This window comes from Bos mutus, chromosome 8, assembly GCF_027580195.1.
Source record: "Bos mutus isolate GX-2022 chromosome 8, NWIPB_WYAK_1.1, whole genome shotgun sequence".
In the NCBI taxonomy this organism is placed as follows: Eukaryota; Metazoa; Chordata; class Mammalia; order Artiodactyla; family Bovidae; genus Bos; species Bos mutus.
In genome coordinates this window covers 82,213,554-82,237,284 of record NC_091624.1, presented here as the reverse complement: position 1 = coordinate 82,237,284, position 23,731 = coordinate 82,213,554, and the positions used below count along the sequence as shown (strand labels likewise).

The following is a 23,731-nucleotide window of genomic DNA, read 5'->3' as shown; positions in this document are numbered from 1 at the left end:
ATCTCTTTTTGGTAATAGTATTAATTTTGTGGTTTCATTAGTAAAATGTGTCTTTCCTTTTTGAGAGAGATAGTGTAAGGAAATGGTACACTGACTCATCAAAGTTCTCATAGATTAGTGACAACCAGTTAGTCACAAATTGTAGCTTAAGGCTACAAATACTCCTGTCATTTTTTCATAGACTGTGATATCTGCTATGGTTACAGTAGCATATCTATTCTTTACATGCCAGTGAACTGAAAGCATATATTTAATTTTATCAGATGCCTTTCCCAGAATTTAGGTAATTTTTTAAATGGTGAAACAATGATAACTAGTTTCTTGTATCAGTAGCACCATGAATTTTTTCTCATGTCAAAAAGTTACTAATTAAAAATGCAACATGTAAATATATTTTATGTGTGATAAAGTCTTGGGTTTTTTTAAAACAAAATTTTCTCATTTTTTAGAGATACAAACTGAAATATTTATAGGTGGAATTATATGATGCCTGAGATTTGCTTCAAAGTAAGACAGGGGGAGCGAGTATAGATGGGATAAAAATGAAATAATTGAATAGTCAAAGAAGTTGGGTGATGAGTACCAGAGAATTACTATTCTGTCTACCTCATATATATTTAAAGTTTTTGATAATGGAAATCTAAACTTACTAGCTCATATGATGTTTGGAATATTTCACTCTACATTTATAAACCTCTATAAAAATCAACATTACTTAAGATGTTGAGAAAAGGGGTACATATCCTTGCCAACTGGGGTTTCCTCCTGAATCCCCCATTCAAACTAGCTGCATGGTACAACCTCACAGTCACCCAAGACAATGACCTTCTAAACTAGTTATTCATTAAATTGGGTCAGTTCTGTTGATGTATCTATTATTACATTAGCTCTGTCTGTACTGTTCTTCCAAGTCTCAATATTTTGGCAGTATACAATGTTTGTGGGATGAATGAATGAATAAAGCCCTGACTTCTGTCACAGCGCTTTTTACATTGTTTTATGATTCCTTCTTAACTTGTCTATATTCCCTCTCTAGGTATCAAGTTTTACAGAGGCTGAAGCCAAGTCTAGGTCACATCATGTCCCCAGCAACTAGCACAGTGTTGGCCTGTATTAGACCTTCAGTAAATATCTATGGAATGACTATATTAATTAACCCTCTCAAGTAATATCCAGGATGGCTGCCTTTTATTTCGACTAATTCACCTTCCCTGGAGTTCCTAGGGGGATTGCTCTACACAGCAAATGCGGTCCTATTTTGCTCATCAGCAGTGTTTTCTTATCAGAGTAAATGTTTAGACATTTACACGTGAAGTCCGTGACCACTCACTGTGCAGGTCCTGCCAGCTGTCCGCTTTCTCCCTCATTTTTGTACTTGTTGAAGTACAGACTACATGTACTACTTACATATGTTATGCCTCCCATCTTCAGAACATTTCCTCTTCTGGAAATGTCGCCCGCATCCATGTTTTAAACACGGCACCACTTCCTTAACCTGAGGAAGCTGAGGTGATCAATGCCTCTGTATAGTGAGGCTGGAGAAGTAGCATCCGACACCACAGTACCTCTGCTGTCAGCGTACTTCCTCCTTCTTGATGTTGGCAAGCATTTTCTTCTTATCATTTTTCTCTTCACTAAGAGTAAATATCCCTACAGCAGCCATTGCTTTTTAATTTTTTGTAACATCTTCCCTTCAGCTAGCACATAGAAGAACTCTGTAAATATCTCCAGAATGAGAAAATTAGGGAATGTCTTTTTTGCTAGACAAATAAAATGTTATTGTTCTTTAGTTGCTAAGTCGTGTTCAACTCTTTGCAACCTCCTGAACTTTGGCACGCCAGGCTCCCTGTCCTTCACTACTTACCTGAATTTGCTCAAACTCATGTTCATTGTGATGACATCTAACCATCTCATCTTCTGTCGCCCCCTTCTCCTCTTACCCCAGCATCAGTCCTTCCAGTGAATATTCAGGGTTGATTTAGTTTTTCATAAAAATTTTTAAATTACTGATACACTTAACAGCATACACAAAGGTTATTTTTCACTTTTGCACCAGGTTTTCTTCTATTTTCTTCCCTACACAGTCAGTCAATCAAAAGACAAACCCCTGAATTGAATACACTTATAAATGAAATGCTGAGGTTAGAAAAGACCTAGATATGAACCAAAGGACCAGGGGATGCTAAGTTCAAGATTCATTTAGTAGTTGGAATAATTCTGATGATACTTTTAATGAAGCTTTGTGTTAGCTTCAGTGGAGATTGTTTCTGACAGATATTTTAAAACTCCAACGTAGCTGGGTCTTTGACTCAGAATGTATTTTGTAAAAGAGCCAGACATACAAAAATCACAAGACATTGGCAAATGAGATCTCTTACTAGGTTGGCATGAAACTTGTAGCTTGAGAATGTCATAAAGCTTGGACTTTCCTCTCTTTCTCTGCAGATATGTCTTCTCCGACTACTATGAAGAAGCCCGAAAAGCCATTGTTCAGCTCTACATCTCCACAAGATTCCTCCCCAAGACTGAGCACTTTCCCCCAGCACCACCATCCCGGAATACCTGGAGTTGCACACAGTGGTGAGGAGTTTCAAGCGTAGACGAGAAACCTCCCTCCTGTTTGCAGAGTCCAAAGTCTTGGGGATGGATCAAGACTATAATCATAAGAAATAAGCAAATATATAGTTATCTTAACAGTAGCTTCCACATTGGTCCTAATTCTATATATTTTACTAAGAGAAAGATGGAATTTCAAGGATACAGCTGAGTCTAAAATATTTCTAGCAGCATTGATGTATAGATTCTATTTCCATAGATTTTCTCTATAGAAATCAATATTTTAACTACTTGTTTGGGAGCAAAATTAATCAGAAAATAAGAGAGATTTTGACGATTACTTTATATATATAAATCCTTCCTGTGGGCTAGTACACTTGATATTATGTTTAATATCATAATTTAAATAGGAAGAAGAATCCAGTATTTCACATTTATACTTTGAAGAATGATTCACATCAAATGCTCTTTCAAAATTAAAAATGAGATCTAATTCATAAGCGATATTGCATACTTCTTCCTATTGCTCTTAAACCCAAGAGAGGAGTAGGCTGACTTTAAGATGAAGAAAATTTTTTTATATACAAAATAATATGTTTATAGTGATACTCTTATTTCTTTAAATATATAGTGAAGTGAAGTCTCTCAGGCGTGTCCGACTCTTTGTGACCCCATGGACTGTAGTCTGCCAGGCTCCTCTGTCCATGGGATTTTCCAGGCAATAGTCCTGGTGTGGATTGCCATTTCCTTCTCCAGGGGATCTTCCCAACCCAGGGCTTGAACCTGGGTCTCCCGTACTGTAGATAGACTGTAGACAGACGCTTTACCGTCTTAGCCACCAGGGTGGCAACTCCTTATTCTTCAAAGAAATGAATCTAGGTTTTAAACCTTTATTCAAGGGATATAACAACTGTTTATAATAAAATTCTTAAGTTTGGTCTATAAATATATATTGATAGGTATTGTCACTGTACTTAAAAAATGCATAGCCTTCAATGCTATCATTAAGACAATTATAAAATTAAGAGAAGACTATACAAGTCAAATTGGTATATAATTTTTTTTTACATTTATTTATTGGACTGCTAAGATAAGTGAAAAAAATCAGTAACTATTTCATACATTTGTAATGTTGAGTGGGGCAAAATGAACTTCGAAGTCAGATCACCCCTTATGATGTCTGATTAAAGTATTTATATTTCTAACATTTGGAAAAAGTTCAACAGTACATTTTTACGTAATAAACCCTGGAAGATCCAGACAAGCCCTCCACCTTTGTCTTTTACCCTATGTATGGTATGTTCAGTATGTAATGTATTAGGACATGTAGCACCCTTGTCCGGAGCAACATTTCCTCTCCTTAACGAGTAATGGTATAGTGGGGAGAGAGAGAGACCACAACATCAGCTAGGCATTGAACACAAACAGGATTGAATACATGGAGGATAGATGCCTGGAAGAGGTAGGTTCACAACAAAAGGGAACAAGCTAGGGAGACGGACATTTCAGGCAGAGCAGACAGCGAGTATAAACAAATTGGAGGTCATTGCAGCAAGGAACTGCTGTATATTGAGGAATACACAATACCAAAATGTGCTCTGCACAGGGAGAGATGAGGCCAAGGAAGTGGGACCAAACTAGGTCTTAAAGCACTTGCTGCTGCCGCTAAGTCGCTCCAGTCATGTCTGGCTCTGCACGACCCCATAGATGGCAGCCCACCAGGCTCCTCTGTCCCTGAGATTCTCCAGGCAAGAATACTGGAGTGGGTTGCCATTTCCATCTCCAGTGCATGCATGCATGCCGAGTTGCTTCAGTCGTGTCCAACTCTGTGCATATACTGATTGATACTCTTCAAATGTACTTATATATAAAGTACAAATTCAACATTGAGGAGATAATGATTATGCAGTTACATTCTTTACCCATTTTTAAACTTAACAATTATATTTCGAAAACTGAATAATAAATTATGATCTAATGTTGAAAAATTATAGTAATATTAAACATTATCCACATTACATATGTTTTGTACATAATTTCTCTTTATAAAATATGTGATTTATGGGTAAGTTAATATGCCTATATGAAAGTTTGCATTTCTGAGAGTAAGAAACTAGACTCTTTTGGTTTTAAAAGGAACTTTTTCATAAAAAAAAAAAAAAAGTTTCAGGTTTCCATTCAAATATTCATAAGCATTTATACAATGATCGGGTAACTGTTTGGGACATTATTATTTACTAATTATTGGCTTCCTTTCTAAATAGTGGAAAATATTTATTTAAAATTGAAGCACACTTCTGTTTTAAATTTTGGTAGAAAATGTGTGGGTCTCATGACCTCTAATTACTGCTATGACTTAATCTCGACTTAGGACGCAAAGACTTTTTAATCAAAAAATGTGTTCTGGTGGGAGATAACTTTGCTTAGAGAAATGTTTTATGAAGTATTAGTTTAACCTATAAAAGAGAATCTTGCCTGGAGAATTCCATGGACAGAGGAGCCTGGCAGGCTACAGTCAGTGGGGTCTGAAAGAGTCAGACGCGACTGAGAGACTAACACTTCCACTTTCATAAAAGAGAAACTTCTTTTTTTAAAACCATTCATGGATCTAGAAAGTGAGATTGTTCATTTCCTAGACTGGACGTTATGTCTGTGTGTACTTAGCAGTCCAGGCATGGAGAATACAAATAAAAGACTAGCTTATTTTAAGAGAGTTTGGTCAAATCAGAAAAAAAAATGAGGAGCAGTTGGTTGTTTAGTTTCCTGGGGTTCTGCAGGTCGAGTTGGAGCTGTAAGGACAATAGCTGACAAGTTACTCTCACCTTTTCTGTCTCTTACAGTCATCTCAACTCGGACTCCACCTCCGCCCTCACCGCTGCCATTTCCAACACAAGCTATTCTTCCGCCAGCCCCATCGAGCTACTTCTCTCATCCAACAATCAGATATCCTCCCCACCTGAATCCTCAGGATACTCTGAAGAACTATGTACCTTCTTATGATCCATCCAGTCCGCAAACCAGCCAGGTAAAAATGAGAGAGAACGTATTAGTAGAGCCTAAGGGCGATGGCACAGGTCTAACCCTAGGCCACGAAGCTTACTCAGACAGTGTGTCTGGCAGAACAGCAAGCTTTTGAAATCCATCTTCAGAAAGTTTCTTGGTGACTCACTAGGTTTTTATTGAAAGGTGGCTGAATGACAGGTAGGAAGTTTGTTGCCCCAAAGGGGAACATTTGTGAAGATGTTCTTGGTCTGATGTTTTAGGATTTCCATTGGATAAAGAGAAAATTAAGGCCGAAAGTCCATTGACAAAAATGTCCTGAGCTGGAGTTCACACCTCTGAAATACCTGGTTTGACACAGAGTGCTCATTTCAGGCAGGAGCGAAGTATGAGCTAAAATAAACACAGGCAAAAGACCTTACAGTTGTATTTATAGACCAACTATTAGGTATTAAAATAAGCTTTGGTAATGTAAACATTTTCAGTGTTTGATGACTACCTGAATATTCTTTGCACAGACATGACTGTGTTTCATAATGAGTGACATTACCAGAAGTGTCTTTTATTTTTTTTTAATGGTAAACAGTATGCAGTGGCTTTAAGGATTCTTTGTATAAATGGCATAGCTCTGTGCCTTCTTCACTTCCTCAATATATGATTTCTCCTATGGAGAGGTCGCATCATGGGGATTTGGTACAAGAGGATTTTTCGTTATCAAGTAGACAGTGTACCAAACCTGGCCTATCAATCATCATCATATCCAAAGTCTGTAATGTAATTTCAATCTTAGGGTTTGGTATTTGGCTTTGCTATTTTACCTCCAAGACTCCTATCTACTTCCAACCACCATTTTTAATGCTCTGAGGGATTTTCGTAAGTGTTCTGTCATTAATGCTTTTCATTTACTAAAATGCCAGCAAATAGCATGTGCATATTAATTGGGACTTAAAAAAGAAAGATCTGGAAAAAAAATCCCTTTGGTGTTAATTGTTAAAGTGGAGCAAAATGGTCCCTTCTGAATTTTTTTTTAATAGCATATTCAGCACTGTTTTGGTTAGTTAAAATTAAATTACTTGTACTTGTTCCTCCATTGACTAGTAATACTAAGTATACCATTCTTGAATTTTGAATTTAAAGTTAAATGATTTGTGTTTCAGAAGAAAATGTTCAAATGGTATAGCACTTTTAATGGCTATAATAATTATTATTAAGTAAAACAGGATCTTGGTATATCAATTTAGAAATAAAATTTGCTGTCAGAGCATAGATGCAGAAGTCTCAGTTCCATAGAGCATTTTGCTAGATTCAGCTGGGAACAGTGCACACAAGGTCTGATTTTAATTTGTGTAGAATTTCCATGAATAACAAAGTCTAATTAAGACATCCATTAAAAGTCCTTAACGTTAATTCAGTGTGGAAAATCTTAGAGTTCCATTGGATTTTTTTTTAACTGATGTCTTAATTAGGCACTGTTAGGGGAAAAATTATGCAAATTAAAATCAGGCCTTTAGTGTTCTGCATTTCTTTAATTATTCATTGCTTGTTTTACGTATATTTCACTTTCTTTATAAGTTAAGGGGGCATATTAGGTGATAATCGGCCTATATTGTTCTCAGTTTTTCTTCATATTTTCAAGGTAAAGACCCAGCTTCTGAGAAGCATCTTACTCTCATCTCAATTGAAAAAAAAAAATCCCTCTCAGAATTTTGTATAATAGGAGCAATGTACTAAGTAGGATAATCCTTTCCTAATGCTGTTCATCTGCAGATAAGTTGTCTCTCTTTTCATATCTACAATATAAAAGTTCATCTATTAACAACCTTAAAAGAGAAGCTTGATAATGTGGCTTCATCTGTTTGAACCAGTAGAAAACTGAAAAAGAAATAACCCTTCCATTCTTCTGACCCTGAGTTTCAGAAAAGTTGTCTGCTTTGGCTTGGAAATTCTTCCTTTGTCACTTTTACTTTTTTTCAAATGAAAGAAACATCTGTTTGTTGGTTTATGTCAGTTCAATTCCAGTAGACGAAGCATGCAGGGTGGGAAAAGTAATATCATATTTGGTGGCAGCATTTTCTTAGCAATTTTTGTCATTTTTCTGTTCTGTGCTCTCAGGTAGGTACTGTCAAACTGTTTTGGTGAAGATAATATAGAGAAAGGCTTTTTACCATCGAATGTACCACCAATGATACAGCAAGATCACTCTTCTTTCTTGGGGGAGATATACAAAGCAGTTTTTGGCAATGATCACATAACCAGAAGTTGATGACCTGCTCTAGAAACAAATTACTTTTTCACTTTGAAAGGAAAAAAAGTAGGCCTTTTATTATAAATGGTGGAGTTGTTTTTGCAGCAACATTATACCTGCTTTGATGTTTAATTCCAACTCAAAACCAGTTCATTTGCACTTCCAAATAGGACTCTTGATATTCACCCTTTTGGCTCTAAAAATGGGGGGCAGGCAGGAAATGAGTACTTGCTGACCTGTAGTCAACAAGTTGCCAGTTGACTGTTCCTTCCCAGTATCCTCCAAGGCTGCCCTGATTTTGCTTGTTAAGTCGAGCAACTCAGAAGCCTTGTCCTCCCCGCGGCAATTTGGAGATTAATTGCATTGCTGCTGCACTGGGTAGAGTGAGACAGCCATGCTATTTAATGGAATATTTTAAATAAAATTAGTCTAAATATATAATTCTTTCCTAGGTTTTCACAGAGGGGAAAATCGGGTCAGTTTTCCTGACTTCAGTTAAATACTTAATTTATTCATGAGGAATAGTCAGGATATTCAAAAGTTCATTCTTTATAGAGTAAGTCCTGTGGCCTCTGAGGCACCCAACCAAGATTTAGTTCATATCTCTAAGTTCTGATAGTTAAGTGTTCTCAGCTGTTCATCTTTTTCTTTAAAGAATCATTGACTTGTAATTTATATGCAGGCGTTTAGATAAATATTCTGCTTTATTGCTTTCTTTGCCTTTAAAAGTGGTACAGATTATGAAAACTAAATATTTGTGGAGAATACCCTCATAGCAAGTTGTTATGTACATTACGTAGAGGAGAATTCCAACATGAATGCAATTAAGAATAGCATTCTGTCTAGAAAAATACATTCCAGTATTTCTTTCAAACAGTGTGCCCTTAGAATGGACACTATTTTTGTACTGGGGCTAAAACGCAGATAATACTATCTTTTCTATCATTGCCCAGGGATTTTCTCAGTTAACTCGCACAAATGTCAACAGTCAATGTTTTATGCAACTCTCTAGGTCTGGCAATAGAAGAGTAAGAATTCAAAGATCAGAGTATATTTGACTGCCCTCTGCTTCACTTCAGCACATTTTAATTTACATTGGAAATCTTTTATTTATACGTGTATGGTCAGACCTAGTTCAGCTCTTTATATCATTATATAGACCCTGAAATTTTAAAGGTTTTAAATATCTTTCTACCTGTTTATATAAGTAAACCATCCCAAGTTGAGTGGAGACCCTAGAATCAGAGTTGCTTGATGTGTGTGTATGAGTGCACCTGTGTGTGAGCAAGGGCTAAAATTTTTGTGTGCTGAAGAATGGGCCTTGACTATAAATGATGATAATCGTTAAGTTCAGTGTGTTTGGTCTCCTAGAAATTCTTGTCTTTGTTGTCTCAGTGATATCATTATGGTGGTAAACACTGTGTTCTGAGAGCCAAAATGGACTCATTGTAGCACATGAAGAGCAGGAAAGAAGGAGAAACGCTGCTTCTAATTCTTACTAGCTCAGTGATGAGCCCAAGCTAGCATATAGCTTGGTGGTGTAGCCACCAAGTCATGTCTGACTCTTGAGACCCCATGGACTGCATCCTGACAGATTGCTCTGTCAGTGGAATTTTCCAGCCAAGAATACTGAAGTGGGTTGCCATTTCCTTCTCCAGGAAATCACTAAGGACTTCTGTTTTAGCCTCAGGCTCAGCATCAAAGTCTCCACTTGAGTTTTCTGTCCTACTCTATGGAAGGCTCAGTTCTGCCTGGTTCTCAGGGTGTTGTAGAAATGACTAAACCTATATAAAGTGCCTTGTAGCTGAAGACTTTCTTTTAAATGCTGCTGCTGCTTCTTAGGACTAACCATTGATGAGCCTCTCAACTCAGATCTGAGAGGGCTTGTGTGGTGGTTTCACACAGCGCGCAGGGTCCACTCAGTCGAGTGTGCTGGGTGGAGTTGTTGGACGAGATAACTGCCTTTTGGATTGCTTCACCCGGCATTCTGTTTTTGTTTTGTAGCCTAACAGCAGTGGTCAAGTGGTAGGGAAAGTGCCTGGCCATTTCACTCCTGTCTTGGCACCCTCTCCCCATCCCAGTGCAGTGCGACCTGTGACCCTGACCATGACAGATACTAAACCCATCACTACATCCACTGAAGGTGAGGCAGCTTCACCTACAGCGACCAGTAAGTATTTCTGTAGGAAATGAGAAATGTCCATCGAAGGCACCACTGGATATCTGATCCAAGGTGGAAAACACGGCAACTTTTCCAGCTACTCAACCAGATGGAGATTTCTCATTTATGTGGAACTAGCAGGCATGATGTAGCCTGGCTCTCATATGCTCTCTCTTATCAAATTTCACTCCGTATTTGAAAAGGGAGAAGCTTATTTGTTTGAGTAAATAGCTATAACAAAAATAGTAAGTCACGCCTGCTTGTTCAAGATATACATTGAAAATGCACTAAATGACATAACAGTGTACAAGGTTTTTATATCACCCAAAGAGAGATTTGATAAATATTAGTTATTGGAGCGTTCCTATAGAAATCAAGCCCCTTCACAAGGCAGACTGAATCAGTGCCTCTGTAAGGTAATTGCATGTTTACATCACTGTAGGTTATGTCATTGTGAGAAACAGTCACACGATATTCAGTGTAGAAAGCATTTCAAAGCTTAGTTTTAGGCACATGTCAACTACCTGCAGTTTCATTGTCTGCAACTGTTTTTTTTTTTTTTTTTGATTATTTACTCTATCATGGTGCATCGGGCGTTATGCTTTTTAGCATGGCCAGAACATCTGAAATGTCAGAGATTTAGCCGTAGCTAAATTGGCAGTAGCTCATACCAGTAACCCAAGCAATTCCTTTGCTTCTTTGTACAGAGTGCTCAGAAGTACACAAGAAATTATTGCAAAGCTTTTTAATTGGCTTCATCATCCAAGCTGCCAGCTTTCTAAAACTGGAGTTGATGTGCACAGACTGGTAATAAAGTGGAATGGATAAAGTTCTAGTCAGGAGGAATTAGCTTGCTTCTCTTTGATTATTCTTATTTCTTAAATCCAGAGCTTCTATTTGCATTGTTAGAGCAGGAAAATCCCGATGTTCTGAAAATTCTGTGTGAAATTATAGAGATTCAGAGCCACTGGCTCTTTCTTTATTGGCCATTGGAAAGATGCTCTTTTTTTGTGTGTGTGGCCCCTGAAAGACTTGGCAAGAACCTTACAAGAAAAGTGGACAATACTTGGTGTGTACAGTGAATTCAGCATTTCTTTCTCAAAATTCATGAGGCCCCATAGACTAATAAAAACCAGATAAGCTTGTAATCCCCATTAATAATCATTAATGCTTAGTAACTGGTTTGTTGATAGAGGGACCTACACTAGTGAATACTTCCCTGAATGCACAGAAATGGATGAGAGTCAAGGAAGATTAGGATCCTTTAGTGCTACAGGTTAGCCATGTACATTACAGTCGCTAAAATACTACATCCAAATTTCAAAAGTGGATGCCTTGGCATCTTTAAGCAAACGAAGTCAGAAGTTTAAATAAAAGCAAGTAGAAAACAAAGATTTTTTATTTAAGTAGCTAAAATTTCCAGAAACTTCTGGTACCTACTTTTATATTGCCATTCATAGATAAGATTCAAGGAAAAATCAAACTGAAATGATCACAGCTCACTTATGGGAATACTGTCAGCCTGTTTGTTAATGAACTCTTTCTTATACTCACATACAGGTTGATCAAAAAGGGATCGGATTTGATTTACAAAATCATAAAATAGTCAAAAGGAGTATCTTGGTTATATAAAGATAGCTTCATCAGTCCATTTTCCATCCTTCATAAAAGTGATATAGTGAGCTGTTTTTCTTTCCTATAAACAAAATTGTAGCTGCAACTCCGCAGGCACCACTGATAATGAAAAATTAGCCATTGAATTCATAAGTCAATAAAATTAAAGAAAATACAGAGGCCAAGGAAACCTCTTTTTCATGGTTGAAAAGAAAGAATAACACACACTTGGTGCCCACTCTGTGAAGGTGAGGCTCTTTAGTGCTGTGCATTGAATTCCAGAGATCTGGAGATTGAATGGGGGCCACTGGCTGTTTATGGCTGCCATTGCGTGAGTACTTCATTCAGGAATAAATAAAAGGTGAATTGTGAGCATCTTCACTGTTTTAAAAAGCTGACTTAAAAAAGCTTCACTGGATCAAATGAACATGGCAGAATTAACATATTGGTTTTTAAAAAGTCTTTTAAAAATTATTGTCTGGATTTCTCATCAATCTGGAGGTTTTGAACCAAATATTTTAGCTTTCTTCAGACCTAGAAATGTAACATAAATGATGACAATTTAGTTTTCCTGTTTATTCTGACGTGGAACAATGGGGTTGCTTAGTGCTTGGAAGATGCATCAGTCCTTTCCTTGTGAAAAGAAGCCAAAGTCTTTAGGACTAGGGAGACATTTTCTTTGCAAAATTCACTCTGCATCAAAAAGTACCTCAATGAAAAGTACGTGCAAGGTGAGACCATAATAATTTAAGGAGTATTCACCTTACCCACTTACTACCTGGTGGCCAAGTGTTTAAAAGGGGCTGTCAACTCCCTCCCTGGATCAATCACAAAAGATTGACTTTTTGTACTTCTGGAAAAGAAATCATTTTTTTTTTCCAGAAACATGTACTATCAAATATAATAAAAGTTCTCCTTCATGTTAATAATATTAACTTTTCTTTTTAGTAAGACATTTTTCATCCTGCATCATCAAGTACATCTGCTTAAATGCCATCATTTAAAGCTTTCACTTTTTCCTAACAGACTTTCAGTCTGATTTTACATTTAGAACCACAGACCATCATTGATTATTCTGTTGCTAGACACCCAATATCTAGTAAAAAGTTACATCTAGAAAAGACTCTACTGCTTAGCCAGTCTTTGGTACTCCTGCAAGACTGTAACTAGAGTTTGTATGAGATGCCCACAGCAAAGGATAGGATATGGTTCCTGGATAGATTTGGTGGAGAAGGATAAACCAGACTTGAGGTCAACTATCATCTGTCACTTGGTATTCACTCACACAAAAGAGAAGAGAAATAGAGATACACTTTTTTTTTTTTTTTTGTTACAAGTCCCACTTCTCTGGGTTTCTTTTACGTGGACAAGGTGTTCATTTGATAGTTCACAATTTTTATCTTTGTTTTTGTTCTTCCTTAATCAGCCTACACAGCCTCAGGCACATCTCAAGCCAATCGATATGTGGGACTAAGCCCAAGAGACCCATCCTTCCTACATCAGCAACAGGTGGGCAAGTTTCACCAGGTGTGATGGTGTAGCCACGCTTTCGCATTGGTGCTTTCTCCATGCTGTCTCTCAGATCTGGACTTAGAATGGGGCTCACGGGACTTCTGAGAAAGAAACTGATCATTTCATTTTCCAAACTATTTTCTCATTTATCTTTTGTTTCCTGTCTCTCTAAGCAGGGTTTCTCAAATTGGCTCAAGACCTTTTCCCTCTCTGTAGCATATATCCATAACATCCATGAAAATAGTTGTTTCAGCTAGAATATTTTTCTCAATCTTATTGGCTATTGAGAACTTACCAACAGCCTATAGCTTTCCAAGATGAAAATTGCCAACTATTTAAAAGGCCATTAGAGTAGAAGAAATACAACACAATTCACAGTTTGTGTTTTATTTTCCTGTTTTTGAACACTTACATGTTTCTAGTTGTTCTACTCCTCGTTTTGTTTTTTTTTGGTTCAAGAAGATGAATTATGAAACTGAAATCTCAGGCAACGCATCATTCCTATTTTAATAGGTTTAAATTAGTTTACTGATTTCAGATGTGATAAAACACTTTTTTTGGTTCTGCTTTCGTACATCATTTATGTTTCAAGTAGCATTTTAAATTTCACATCTCATTAATGCTGTAAATTTAATGCAAATGAAGTGTTTATCCAAACTGTGAAAATATACAGCCAGGATTAATGGTAGCTTATAAACAAATTAGCCATAGTCAAAAGCATGGACCATACAAATAAAAACATCCCATGATTCCAGTTATAGGATGACAGAAATAATTCTAAACACTTCCAAATTTAAATGTATTTTATGATGCATATGTTTGCTGCTCTCAAGTTTTGATAGCAGAGCAGTTTGAAATTAACAGTGTGCAAAATATTACATATGGAAAAATAGTCTATAATGAATCAGAAAGAGTTTACTCTTAATTTATAATATACATTGTATGTGCATCTGAATTTTTACAGATGTAACAAGCCTGTACAGGTACTCATGTCAGCTTCTTTTGTTCTAGACCTGTCCACCTAGTTTAATCATGCATATCTGTGCCTCGCGTGGAATTTTCAAATCCTGCCCAGTTGCAGGCGAAGGTGGCAGACTGCTTATATTAAAGGTCACCACATGCAGAGTTCAGAGAAAATCATAAAGATGATAGCTTATTCAAGATACTTTACATTTTGCCAGGTTTAAAAAAAGCAAAACAAAACAAAAGAGTGAGAACTAACTAAAAACATCTGTACACAGTTATGAAAATACCAAATAATAATTAGTGGTTTTGCCAGCTATTGGCTTTTCAACATAATTTTCTGAAATGTTGCTTTTTTTCACCTCTAAAATTGCTATAATATGAAATGTGCTATAATTACTAGAATATGGTTCTGTTTGAAAAATGTATATGTTCCTTGTGTTTTTTAAAAAACTATGCAGGATTTATAGGTTTAGAAACTTATTCTTTTACAAATCATTCCACATATTTTCAGAGATATTCTTATCATGGGATTTGTATTCTCTATGACACATCTCTAGTTTTCAGTTAACTTTTAATTCATAGAATCATGCCTCTATTATTTAAACCTTTAGCCCCAAACACATTTAGAATATGATAACCAATTTCATGTATTTAGAAGAAATCGTCCCATCCTCCTGTCCTAGCCTAAGGCAGCTTTAATTTTTTAATTTATCACTTGTGACTATCATTAGAGCCTCTTGTAATTATGATCACAACAATTGATTATATAAAAGTTACTTCTCCTTTCACATGTCCAAGGATAAATCAAGAAAATTTTATAAGCATCAGGAGAATATTAGTGAATGTAGATAGAGTTCTGAGCACATAGATTGAAATATATATATGAGTTCCAGAACTACAAACTTTTTTCATCAAAGGCCACCACTTGTTATTTAAGTAGACAATGTCAAGTGAAGACCTCTTACAATATAAATATGATTTGATTGGTCAAATGCAATATATATTTATAGAATATATAATGTGTGTTGATCTTTAGAAGAAAAATTATTTGTTTCATAATGAAAAACACAGTGTTCAACTTAAATACCATACAAACACATAATTTGTCCTTTGTATAATGAAAGAATTGGTGCTACTTTTTTGAATTGAAAGAGCATGATATGCTAATTCATAATAAGCTACAATTTAAGACAAGCAGAAAATGAATATATATGCATATCTTACTGTACATGTATATTACTAAACTAAGGCTCTAGTTAAAGGATTTCATTTAGTTTAATCCTTTCAAATTTTAAAAGAATCCTAGAGATGAAATTTCATGTTTACTGTATAGGAACAGAGGGACAGAAATGGTTTGAATGACTTCAGCAGAGTAAAGGTTACTCTTTCCTACAGCAGAAATGAGATTGATTTACTGTGTCCTTTCATTACTCTCCAAAGATTTAAAAGAGACCACTCTTCTAGCAGCAGGTTTTAAATGCATTCGGTTTAAAGTACTCAGTGATGAATGAAAAGAAAAATCAAGGGGTACATGAAATAAAGGTAATCAATCATTTTATATTAGCTAGGAGAAATTCAAAATTAGAAAGGCAATGGTTTTAGTCTGAGAGAGTTCTTTTAAACATACCCCTTAGCTTTTAATATACATGACCCCTTAAGAATAAATATTGTCACCAGGTACATTCTTCAGTTTATTGGCGACTGTTTTATAAAGATTTATCCTTTTAGGTTATGAAAAGTATTGATGTGCATTGTTGAGTGCTATTTTTTTCTTAGAAAAGAACTTTAATATAGCCTATATAAATTAGAGTTAACAATAAATTTAAAATTGTTGAATAATTTTGACTATCTTTTAAATAATCTTTCCACACAGGACACTAAAGCAGAGCTTTCAGTGTAGTTATTTCTAACGTACAAGGACACTGGCTTCTTAAATTGAATGAAAATATTAAAATTAACCCTGTACTCCACTGGTAAGAGTAATATGTTCATTTTGGCAGATCTGAATACTAAAAGCATATGCTTTTATAACCATTAACTTGGTAAACATGCAGTTGTTATTAGTAATTATACATCTCTGTGCTCCTTTTTATAATGATTATTACTGATCAATACTGGTTGCTAACTGCCTTGAAATAGTAGTTTCTTCTGACATAGGAATTTCACTGCTGTTATAAATGTGTTATCTCATTTGAATCTGAAAAATAAAATCACACAGTCATAAAGAATATTTCAAAAATATTTCTTTAAACCAATTGAGTATTTTCAATTAAAAACAGCCCTCTAGTTAGTTATAATCATTAGCTCATGCAGGCTGATCAGAACTTTGAAATTTTCCTCTATCTCTTAACTCAATCTTGAGTGTTGTTCAAGGTCTGGAACCAGATTCTCTTTGGAATGATTGATTTATTTAATGCATTCACTATTGGCATGGGGGAAATCTTAAAATCAGAACTTCAATTGGAACTTCATTTTTCTTTAACTTTTCTGTTGGAAGATGGTGTCATGGCTTGAAGAACTCATGGGTCTCTGGCAAATTGAACTCTTTAGTCTTTGCTGAAAAATATCTTTTTACCTTTTCAGAAGTGTCAGGGACCTCTTCTCTGGCTTAACTTCATAGAAGTTTAGTAAAATGTGGTGTTTCCTTTCTGCCTTATACTTCCTAAATACACTGTGCACATTCATTATGATAGGCAATGAAGAAACTACATTTCCCAAGTTTCATCTCCCTAGGAAAATGGTAATTATATAGCAGAGTGTTGGGTATTGCTTAGAAAATACAGAAATTATTGTATTTTTGTATAAATCTAGACTAACAATTTTAGTATAAACAGTGAGTATGAGACTGCTTCCTTGAATTAGCACCGCTTTCTAATCTGATCAGCCTCATAATGAGCTTGCTATATTGCAGGTCTTTTTTCTTTGTTATCCTGGAAAGTTTGGTAATGTAAAAGAATCAGTTAATTTGGTGGTCACTATTATACTTGAGTGTGAGGTAATTATAAAAGTTTAAATCCTTACTATCATACATCAATACAACATATTTAAAAAACCCTTATTGCAGGTTAGAAATAAAAGTTTGTAGCTAAGAAGCTTCTTGTTTGGAAACAAAGGTTTACTATTGGAACCAGCTACTAAGAGTTTTGATATAGATTTGAGATGGAGCAAATGGAAGGTCACTTTTACCTTCCCTGAAACAACGAACTCAAGTGATCTCTAGTTTATAGGATACAAGGCTTATTTTCATATCTCAAAATTATAATATCATTATATATGCTTATTATTAGAGCTTATTAATAATGCTACTTATTAATGAGTCAGTGGCCTAATCAGCTCAAGTCCTTCCATTACTTCTCAGTTGCATGGATTTTTTTGGTGCCCTGGCTTCCGCACGTTACATCTCTTGCATGGCTGTATGATGCTCTTATTTCAGTTTCAATCACTGGGCTAGTTTCTATGAAAATATTTTCAACACTTTTCTTGATCTAATTGTGAAACTAGAATTTGAAAGGACTTCTTGTTACGCTGAAAATTTCTGTTCTATCTTATGGCCTTTTTAAGACAATGCCTCTATAGGATTTTTTTTTTTATTTATCTAAGATATTCATTGAAATCTCTTTATAATATTTGTCCTGACAAATGGCATAGCCAAAGCTAGGTATATGAAAACTTCTGGCAAGGTAGTCTTTTATTAAAGGCAAGCAATTGAAAGGCCATGAGTGGACTATCAACAAACTTTTCAATAAAGTCAGGAAGCAGGCTATCAACACTTGGGCTGTTCTTATTGTGTCTGTTATCATAATTGACAGCTTGACGTAAAACCCTATCACATGACTTCTGGGTAGGTATGTAAATGGATAAGAGGTCACTTTTCACATATGCTAGCTGGAAAGGAAACACATTTAGAGGAAGTTTCACTCAAAATAATGACTATGCAAATGTTTAGCTTTTTGGCTAGTTCTTAAAAAAAAAAAAAAAGAAACCTTCCAAAGTCTGCTTTTATCATTCATTGATTCATTCACTTACTGGTTATGAAATGTTAATATCCAGATAAATTATTCTAGATAGCATAAAAATAAAATTATGTTTACTGTAATCTTAAATTTCAGTCAACACAATCACAAAGGGAAAATTGTCTTTTCTGAAAATTTTAACTTTAGAACCTTTAAGTAGAATCAGGGGGAAATAGGAAATTATAAAAATTTATAATTATGGACATTTTAGCCTTAAAAATTTTTGAGCTGTACATGAAAAATAGGGTAGGAAAAGAACAATGACGAGCAAACTGGTATGGTGGGTGGGAAAGGGATTAGGAGTCAGGAGGTGTGGTTTTAGTGTTGACATGGCAGGACATGTCTAGGCTTGGACAAGCCTTGAAACCTTCTGTCCTGCGTTCTTATCTTGGAAAGAGAAAATGAAGAGGTTGAACTATAGGATCTCCAAGTTCCCTTGAAACCTTAAATTTTGCAGGTGAAAGTAGCCTCCACTTAAACATAAAAAAAACTTTCATTTTCTAGTTCTTACAATTTATCAGTAGTGTTTATTTAGCTCATGAACTAGGCATACCCATTTAACTTAACTCTACCATGTTAATTAAATATTCAAGAAGCACAAGCTTCAGGAAGTAATATTAGATGTGACTTTAAGGTACCAGGATGACCTGGAATATCTTTTTCATTTTTATATGTTTATAAGTTCCACCTATATCATAATTTTATCTTGACCATTTTGCTTGTTCACTGAGACTATACCCTTTTCCTTCAGAGTCATTTTATCTACTCTCTGGGAGATAATTAATAAAATAAAAATCAATCTAAGAGTTTAGAAAGTATGGAAAGTGGAAAGTATGAATTTTCAAGGATTAATATTTTTAAGCACCCCACCCCAAAAGCACCTCCACACACCAAAAATCTATTTCTTTTTCTTTTTCCGGGGCTATCCGGAAAAATGAAGAAACCTAAAAAAACATAAAATACACCTTTCAATATTCTGTCTTGAGGGTCCCTGTAAGGTTGGAAAATAAAAAGTGAAAAGATAAATTTGCCTGTGTTGATTATTCTGTTTACAGTTTAATGGTTTACTGGTTCAACTGAGAGCTGTTGTCATCATAAGAGACTGTTAGTACATGGGCCTATTTGCTGAGTCCAGCAAAGTAGAACGTTTTCTTACCTTCTTTCTTTTGTTCCCAAAGCTAATTGCCAGGCATTTACAAAAGCTCCTGTTAATAACAATGGAGCGCCTTCATGTGAATAAACAGACTCTTATTCTGAAATCACAGGCAATGCTGATTCTACCTACGTGAATATCTGAGTGCTCTGTAGGCTAGGACAAGATCCAGATCTTAGGTGTTTCCCCTTAGGCAGATTTTTCTGAAGGAAGCTAGATGGTCTCCATCCTTATTTTTCTGGAACTCATTTGAGTTAGACTTAGAATGAGGTTCTCATTCCAGAGCCTTTAGGGAACGTCATCCTAAGAACATCTGCAGTGAAAACTTGACCTTGCCTTCTTTTTAAGTTGTTTGGACTTATTCAGCCCCATTTCTTCAGTCATAGCTTTTTTAAAGGAGAATATTAACTTCTTTACCTTACCTTCTGTTTTCTTTTGGAAATCTGGGCATAATTATTTTAATATAAAATTTTCCTTAATTTTCTAAACAATTTAATTTCATGTTTGTGGGTACATATAAATTGAAGAATTTAAATTTTATCTGTGTATTTATGTAAGAATATGCATACAATCAAATCTGTCAAAGGGTCTATATTGTTACAAATGTAAGAGTTGCTACAAACATACAACTTCAACTAAATTTCTAAACTACTTTGCTCCTGCTGTTTTAAATTTGGTTACTATCGGGGGCAGGGGGTGGGGGGAAGTATCCTCCTATTTTTTGAGGAAAAATTATTGGAAAAATCACTAGGGTATTATTGAAACCTTGCAGAAAAAATTTATGTTAATGAAAGGCATATATTTAAGTACCACTTAAAAATTTTAATTAAAAGGTAATTGATAGCTAAATTACATAACACCAACTCTCTCACAGGACAGAAATTGAGGATTCAGAACCCTAAATTCAAATAAGATTATTACCTATCATTTTAAACATTTAAAGCCTAATATAAAATCCATTTTGGTTAGGAATTCTGAATCATACTAACACCAACAATATTTAACTTTTCCAAAAAGAAGCTTAAATACACTTAATATTAACTTTTCATCAGCTGAGAATCTGTTCAAAATTTGCTGAGTCAGAACTATCATATTCAAACAAGATTCTTAGAAACTGATTTTGTTAGGAATTAGCATCATGGAAATTTTCAGTGAATATGCAGTTTCTATTTTAATTATTTTGTTCAATCATGAAGTTTATTAAGTATTAATTGAAGGATGCTTTATGCAAAAGGAAGTTAATAAAAGAAAAAAATGAAGAGAAAGGCTCTTCATTAAGTTACCTGGCTTAAGTAGGTTATAACATATAAACAGGTATAAATATTTCTCCTCAGAAATTTTTGGAAATGTTGATAATGCCAGCCCACAATCTAAATAGCTAAATAAGTTTAAGTTGTATTTTATATTTTCAGTAACTGAAGGGAAGTCAACACTAATTAATATCCTACCCATTTCTTTGTCATTTAGGTTATTATTAAATATGTTCAGTGGTTGTTTTTTGTTTATTTAAGCATAATTGTCTGTTTGGAAGAAGATATTTTGTTCTCATGTACCTTAAATCTGGTTGAAAGTGAAGAGCTGTAGCGAGGTTTAATCCTTTTGAGGCTACTGCTGGGAAAGAAACACCTAAGACTATGTTGATTTTTTTTTTTTTTATTCAAGTTTTATATTTTCATATTTATTTTTATTTTTTTTTTAAATAATTTTTAACATTTTTAAATTTCAGGTATACACTGTGTTGATTTTAAGTGTTCAACAGGTGGTCAAAGATAGCCTAGTGGACATTTTGTAGGAATAATAAACAGAAACAAGCAAAAAACTAGCAACATGAACATCAAAAAAACTGATTTACATGTGCATTCTTCCAAGGAGACAGTAGTGTTCCCAGTTAGCTGAGAACAAGCCAACCAGTGAGTGATGCTTAGGTTCACTTGGCTTGGTGAAGCTAGCTTCTCTTTCTGAAAATTTTTCCAGTGTAATCTGAGAGACTCATAGAAACTCACCTGAAATTAATTATTAGCAGGATTATGTAATTCTAAATATACCCCTCCGTTCTTCAGAATATCTAACCGACTCAAAATTAGGACTAGAGCAGAATCTATGAGTGGAGAAGGCACCCCACTCCAGTACTCTTGCCTGGAAAATCCCATGGACGGAGGAGCCTGGTAGGCTGCAGTCCATGGGGTCGTGAAGAGTCGGACACGACTGAGCAACTTCGCTTTCACTTTTCTTGGAGGAGGAAATGGCAACCCACTCCAGTATTCTTGCCTGGAGAATCCCAGGGACAGGGGAGCCTGGTGGGCTGCCGTCTATGGGGTCACACAGAGTCGGACATGACTGAAGTGACCTAGCAGCAGCAGAATAATCTATGAGTGGTCCTTAAGATAATTGTTATACAAAGCCAAACACCTTCAACTGTTTTTAGATTGTTTTCCTAGTATTGCTTGAAAAGAATGCACTTTGAAGGAGGCAAGTGACTCTTACTGAAAAAAAATTTTTTTCAAATTGCCTAATTACATTGCATTTCTGATTAAATGCTCCATGTTGAGAACTTTTAAAACATCATAAAATTTTGTTCTGTTTGATTTAAAATGAATCAAGTAAACATTTTCTCCTTTATGCAGGCATTAAGATCCATTTTAAGAATATTTTTCATTATAATTTCTTTCCTGATGTATGGCTTATTATGAAATATATCCTAAGCAAATTTTACATATCTTTTAACTGTCTACATTAAGTGGACTATTTCAGCTTTTTAACTAATTAATTATTTATGTGATTAATTAAAGTTCTTTAATGTATATAATTACTTTTACCTGAAATCTCGATATAATTAAAATGCATGTTTGGGGAATTTTAGATGGTATTTTTGAGCCTCAGAGAGCTGTAGAAAAATAAGCAAAACCAAATATTCTCAAACTGTAGAATCACTATTATAGTATGTAGAAACTAGTCTTAAAGGGAAAGGTTCTTAATAGCCTTTTTTTTTTTTTTTTTGCCATACTGTTATCAGAAAGGATTAAAGTAACTTATCATAAGTTTAAAGGGACTTTGGCTCCAATCATCATCTTCTAGAAATTCTTACTGAAAAGCAGCACGCCAGGTTTAGTGGATTGCTGTGAATAAGTCCTCTTTTCAGTGCGAGATTCAGTTAATTTACAGCATAGCTATCTACAGATTAAAAACCATGATTTTCCAGTGTTTTTGTTCCCCCCAAAGCCAGATAAGTTTACTTTCTTAAGCATAAAAATAAGCAATATATCTTTTCAATAAATCTGCTAGCACTGTAGGGCAGCTGTTAACCAAACAGAGCTGGATAGGGTTACTGGAACAACCTCTGAAGGGCAGAGCTGATGATTTGGAGAGCTGGGAAGAATTTGTTTCAGCTAGTATTCAGTGCATTCCTCACTCTATTCAAATGTGGTAAAGGATTTCCAATGCCATTACTCTGAGTTTAAAATAAAGTAGAAACTAAATAAAGTATCAACTCTTTATGGAAAAAAAAAATTGCCAGTTTGAGTAAAATTAGTAAATATCTAAAACTGAATCCCTTGATGCTTCTAAACATAACTTAGGGGAAATGTTTATAAAGTGGGGCCTTTCTCCTCTAAACTGCATGTCTTCTGTGTTTTGCAAACTGCATGCTTAAAGTTATTGATTATTTTACTCAGTGCAGATGATTTGGTATGTTATATATTTTTAAAAGCTTAAAAATTTTTTTCTAAGATATATCTCTCTCTATTGAACATTAACGTTTGCTTTTATTTCAGCTCATTTTGTAATCTAATTAATGTCTAATTGTTATGTTCTAAGCACTTATTTCTCTTGTATGCTTTAATTAATAGAGAAGCATATTGCAATAGCTTTTTCTGAAATATATTCTAGGAATTTTGCTTTTCAGAGTAAGGTTTTCTTTTTTTTTTTTTTTTTTTTTTTTAAGTTGCCTCTTGGGAAAATAAGGTTAATGCCATGTACAGTACTAGTTTGCATGTGTTCATTTAAATACTAAAAACTGTAGTACTGCTCGATCCATATCTGACTGCTAGGTTTCAATTGACAGCTGAGGATTTGTGACTGGACCATGAATCAAAACGGCAGGCATTTATACCCCAGTACCAGTGAGGATACATTGGGAATTACTTGGCAAAGGTAACATTTTAATTATTTCCAACCCTACACTTACACCTAAAAATTACATGAGCTACAGTGTTTGTTTCTAACTAGCTTTATGGAAAGTATATATTAAAATTTTAGTTGTTTTAGCTATACCATTCCTCTTTCCCTACCCTCTTCCTCCTTATTTCTTATTGAGATATAACTTCAAATTAATAGGAGACTAGAGCAAATAGTAATTAATGATTGGAATTTCTGAGCACTGTCAGATGTTGTCAACAGTTTATAATATTGGTGAGGGTGGGGTGGGGAGGGGAGGAGGTTATTTGACACTTAGATTTAGGACCTGAAAATTGAAATCATAGTTTTAGGGAAGACTTTTCAGCTATCTGAGGGTA

The 23,731-nt window shown here is 35.0% G+C and overlaps 1 protein-coding gene across 9 annotated transcripts in view; it reads left to right on the top strand.

Moving 5' to 3' along the window:
• NFIB (nuclear factor I B) overlaps positions 1-23,731 on the top strand; it is a 257,368-nt gene that overhangs the window by 214,022 nt on the left and 19,615 nt on the right. The window contains exons 7-11 of one of the 9 annotated variants that reach the window (XM_005889569.3): positions 2,446-2,580; positions 5,397-5,581; positions 9,806-9,971; positions 13,003-13,085; positions 23,281-23,369. In XM_005889569.3, coding sequence (XP_005889631.2) covers positions 2,446-2,580; positions 5,397-5,581; positions 9,806-9,971; positions 13,003-13,085; positions 23,281-23,369 — 658 coding nt within the window. The remainder of the gene's footprint in view (positions 1-2,445; positions 2,581-5,396; positions 5,582-9,805; positions 9,972-13,002; positions 13,086-23,280; positions 23,370-23,731) is intronic. The other 8 variants (XM_070375899.1, XR_011465172.1, XM_070375900.1 and 5 more) reach the window with 8 other exon arrangements.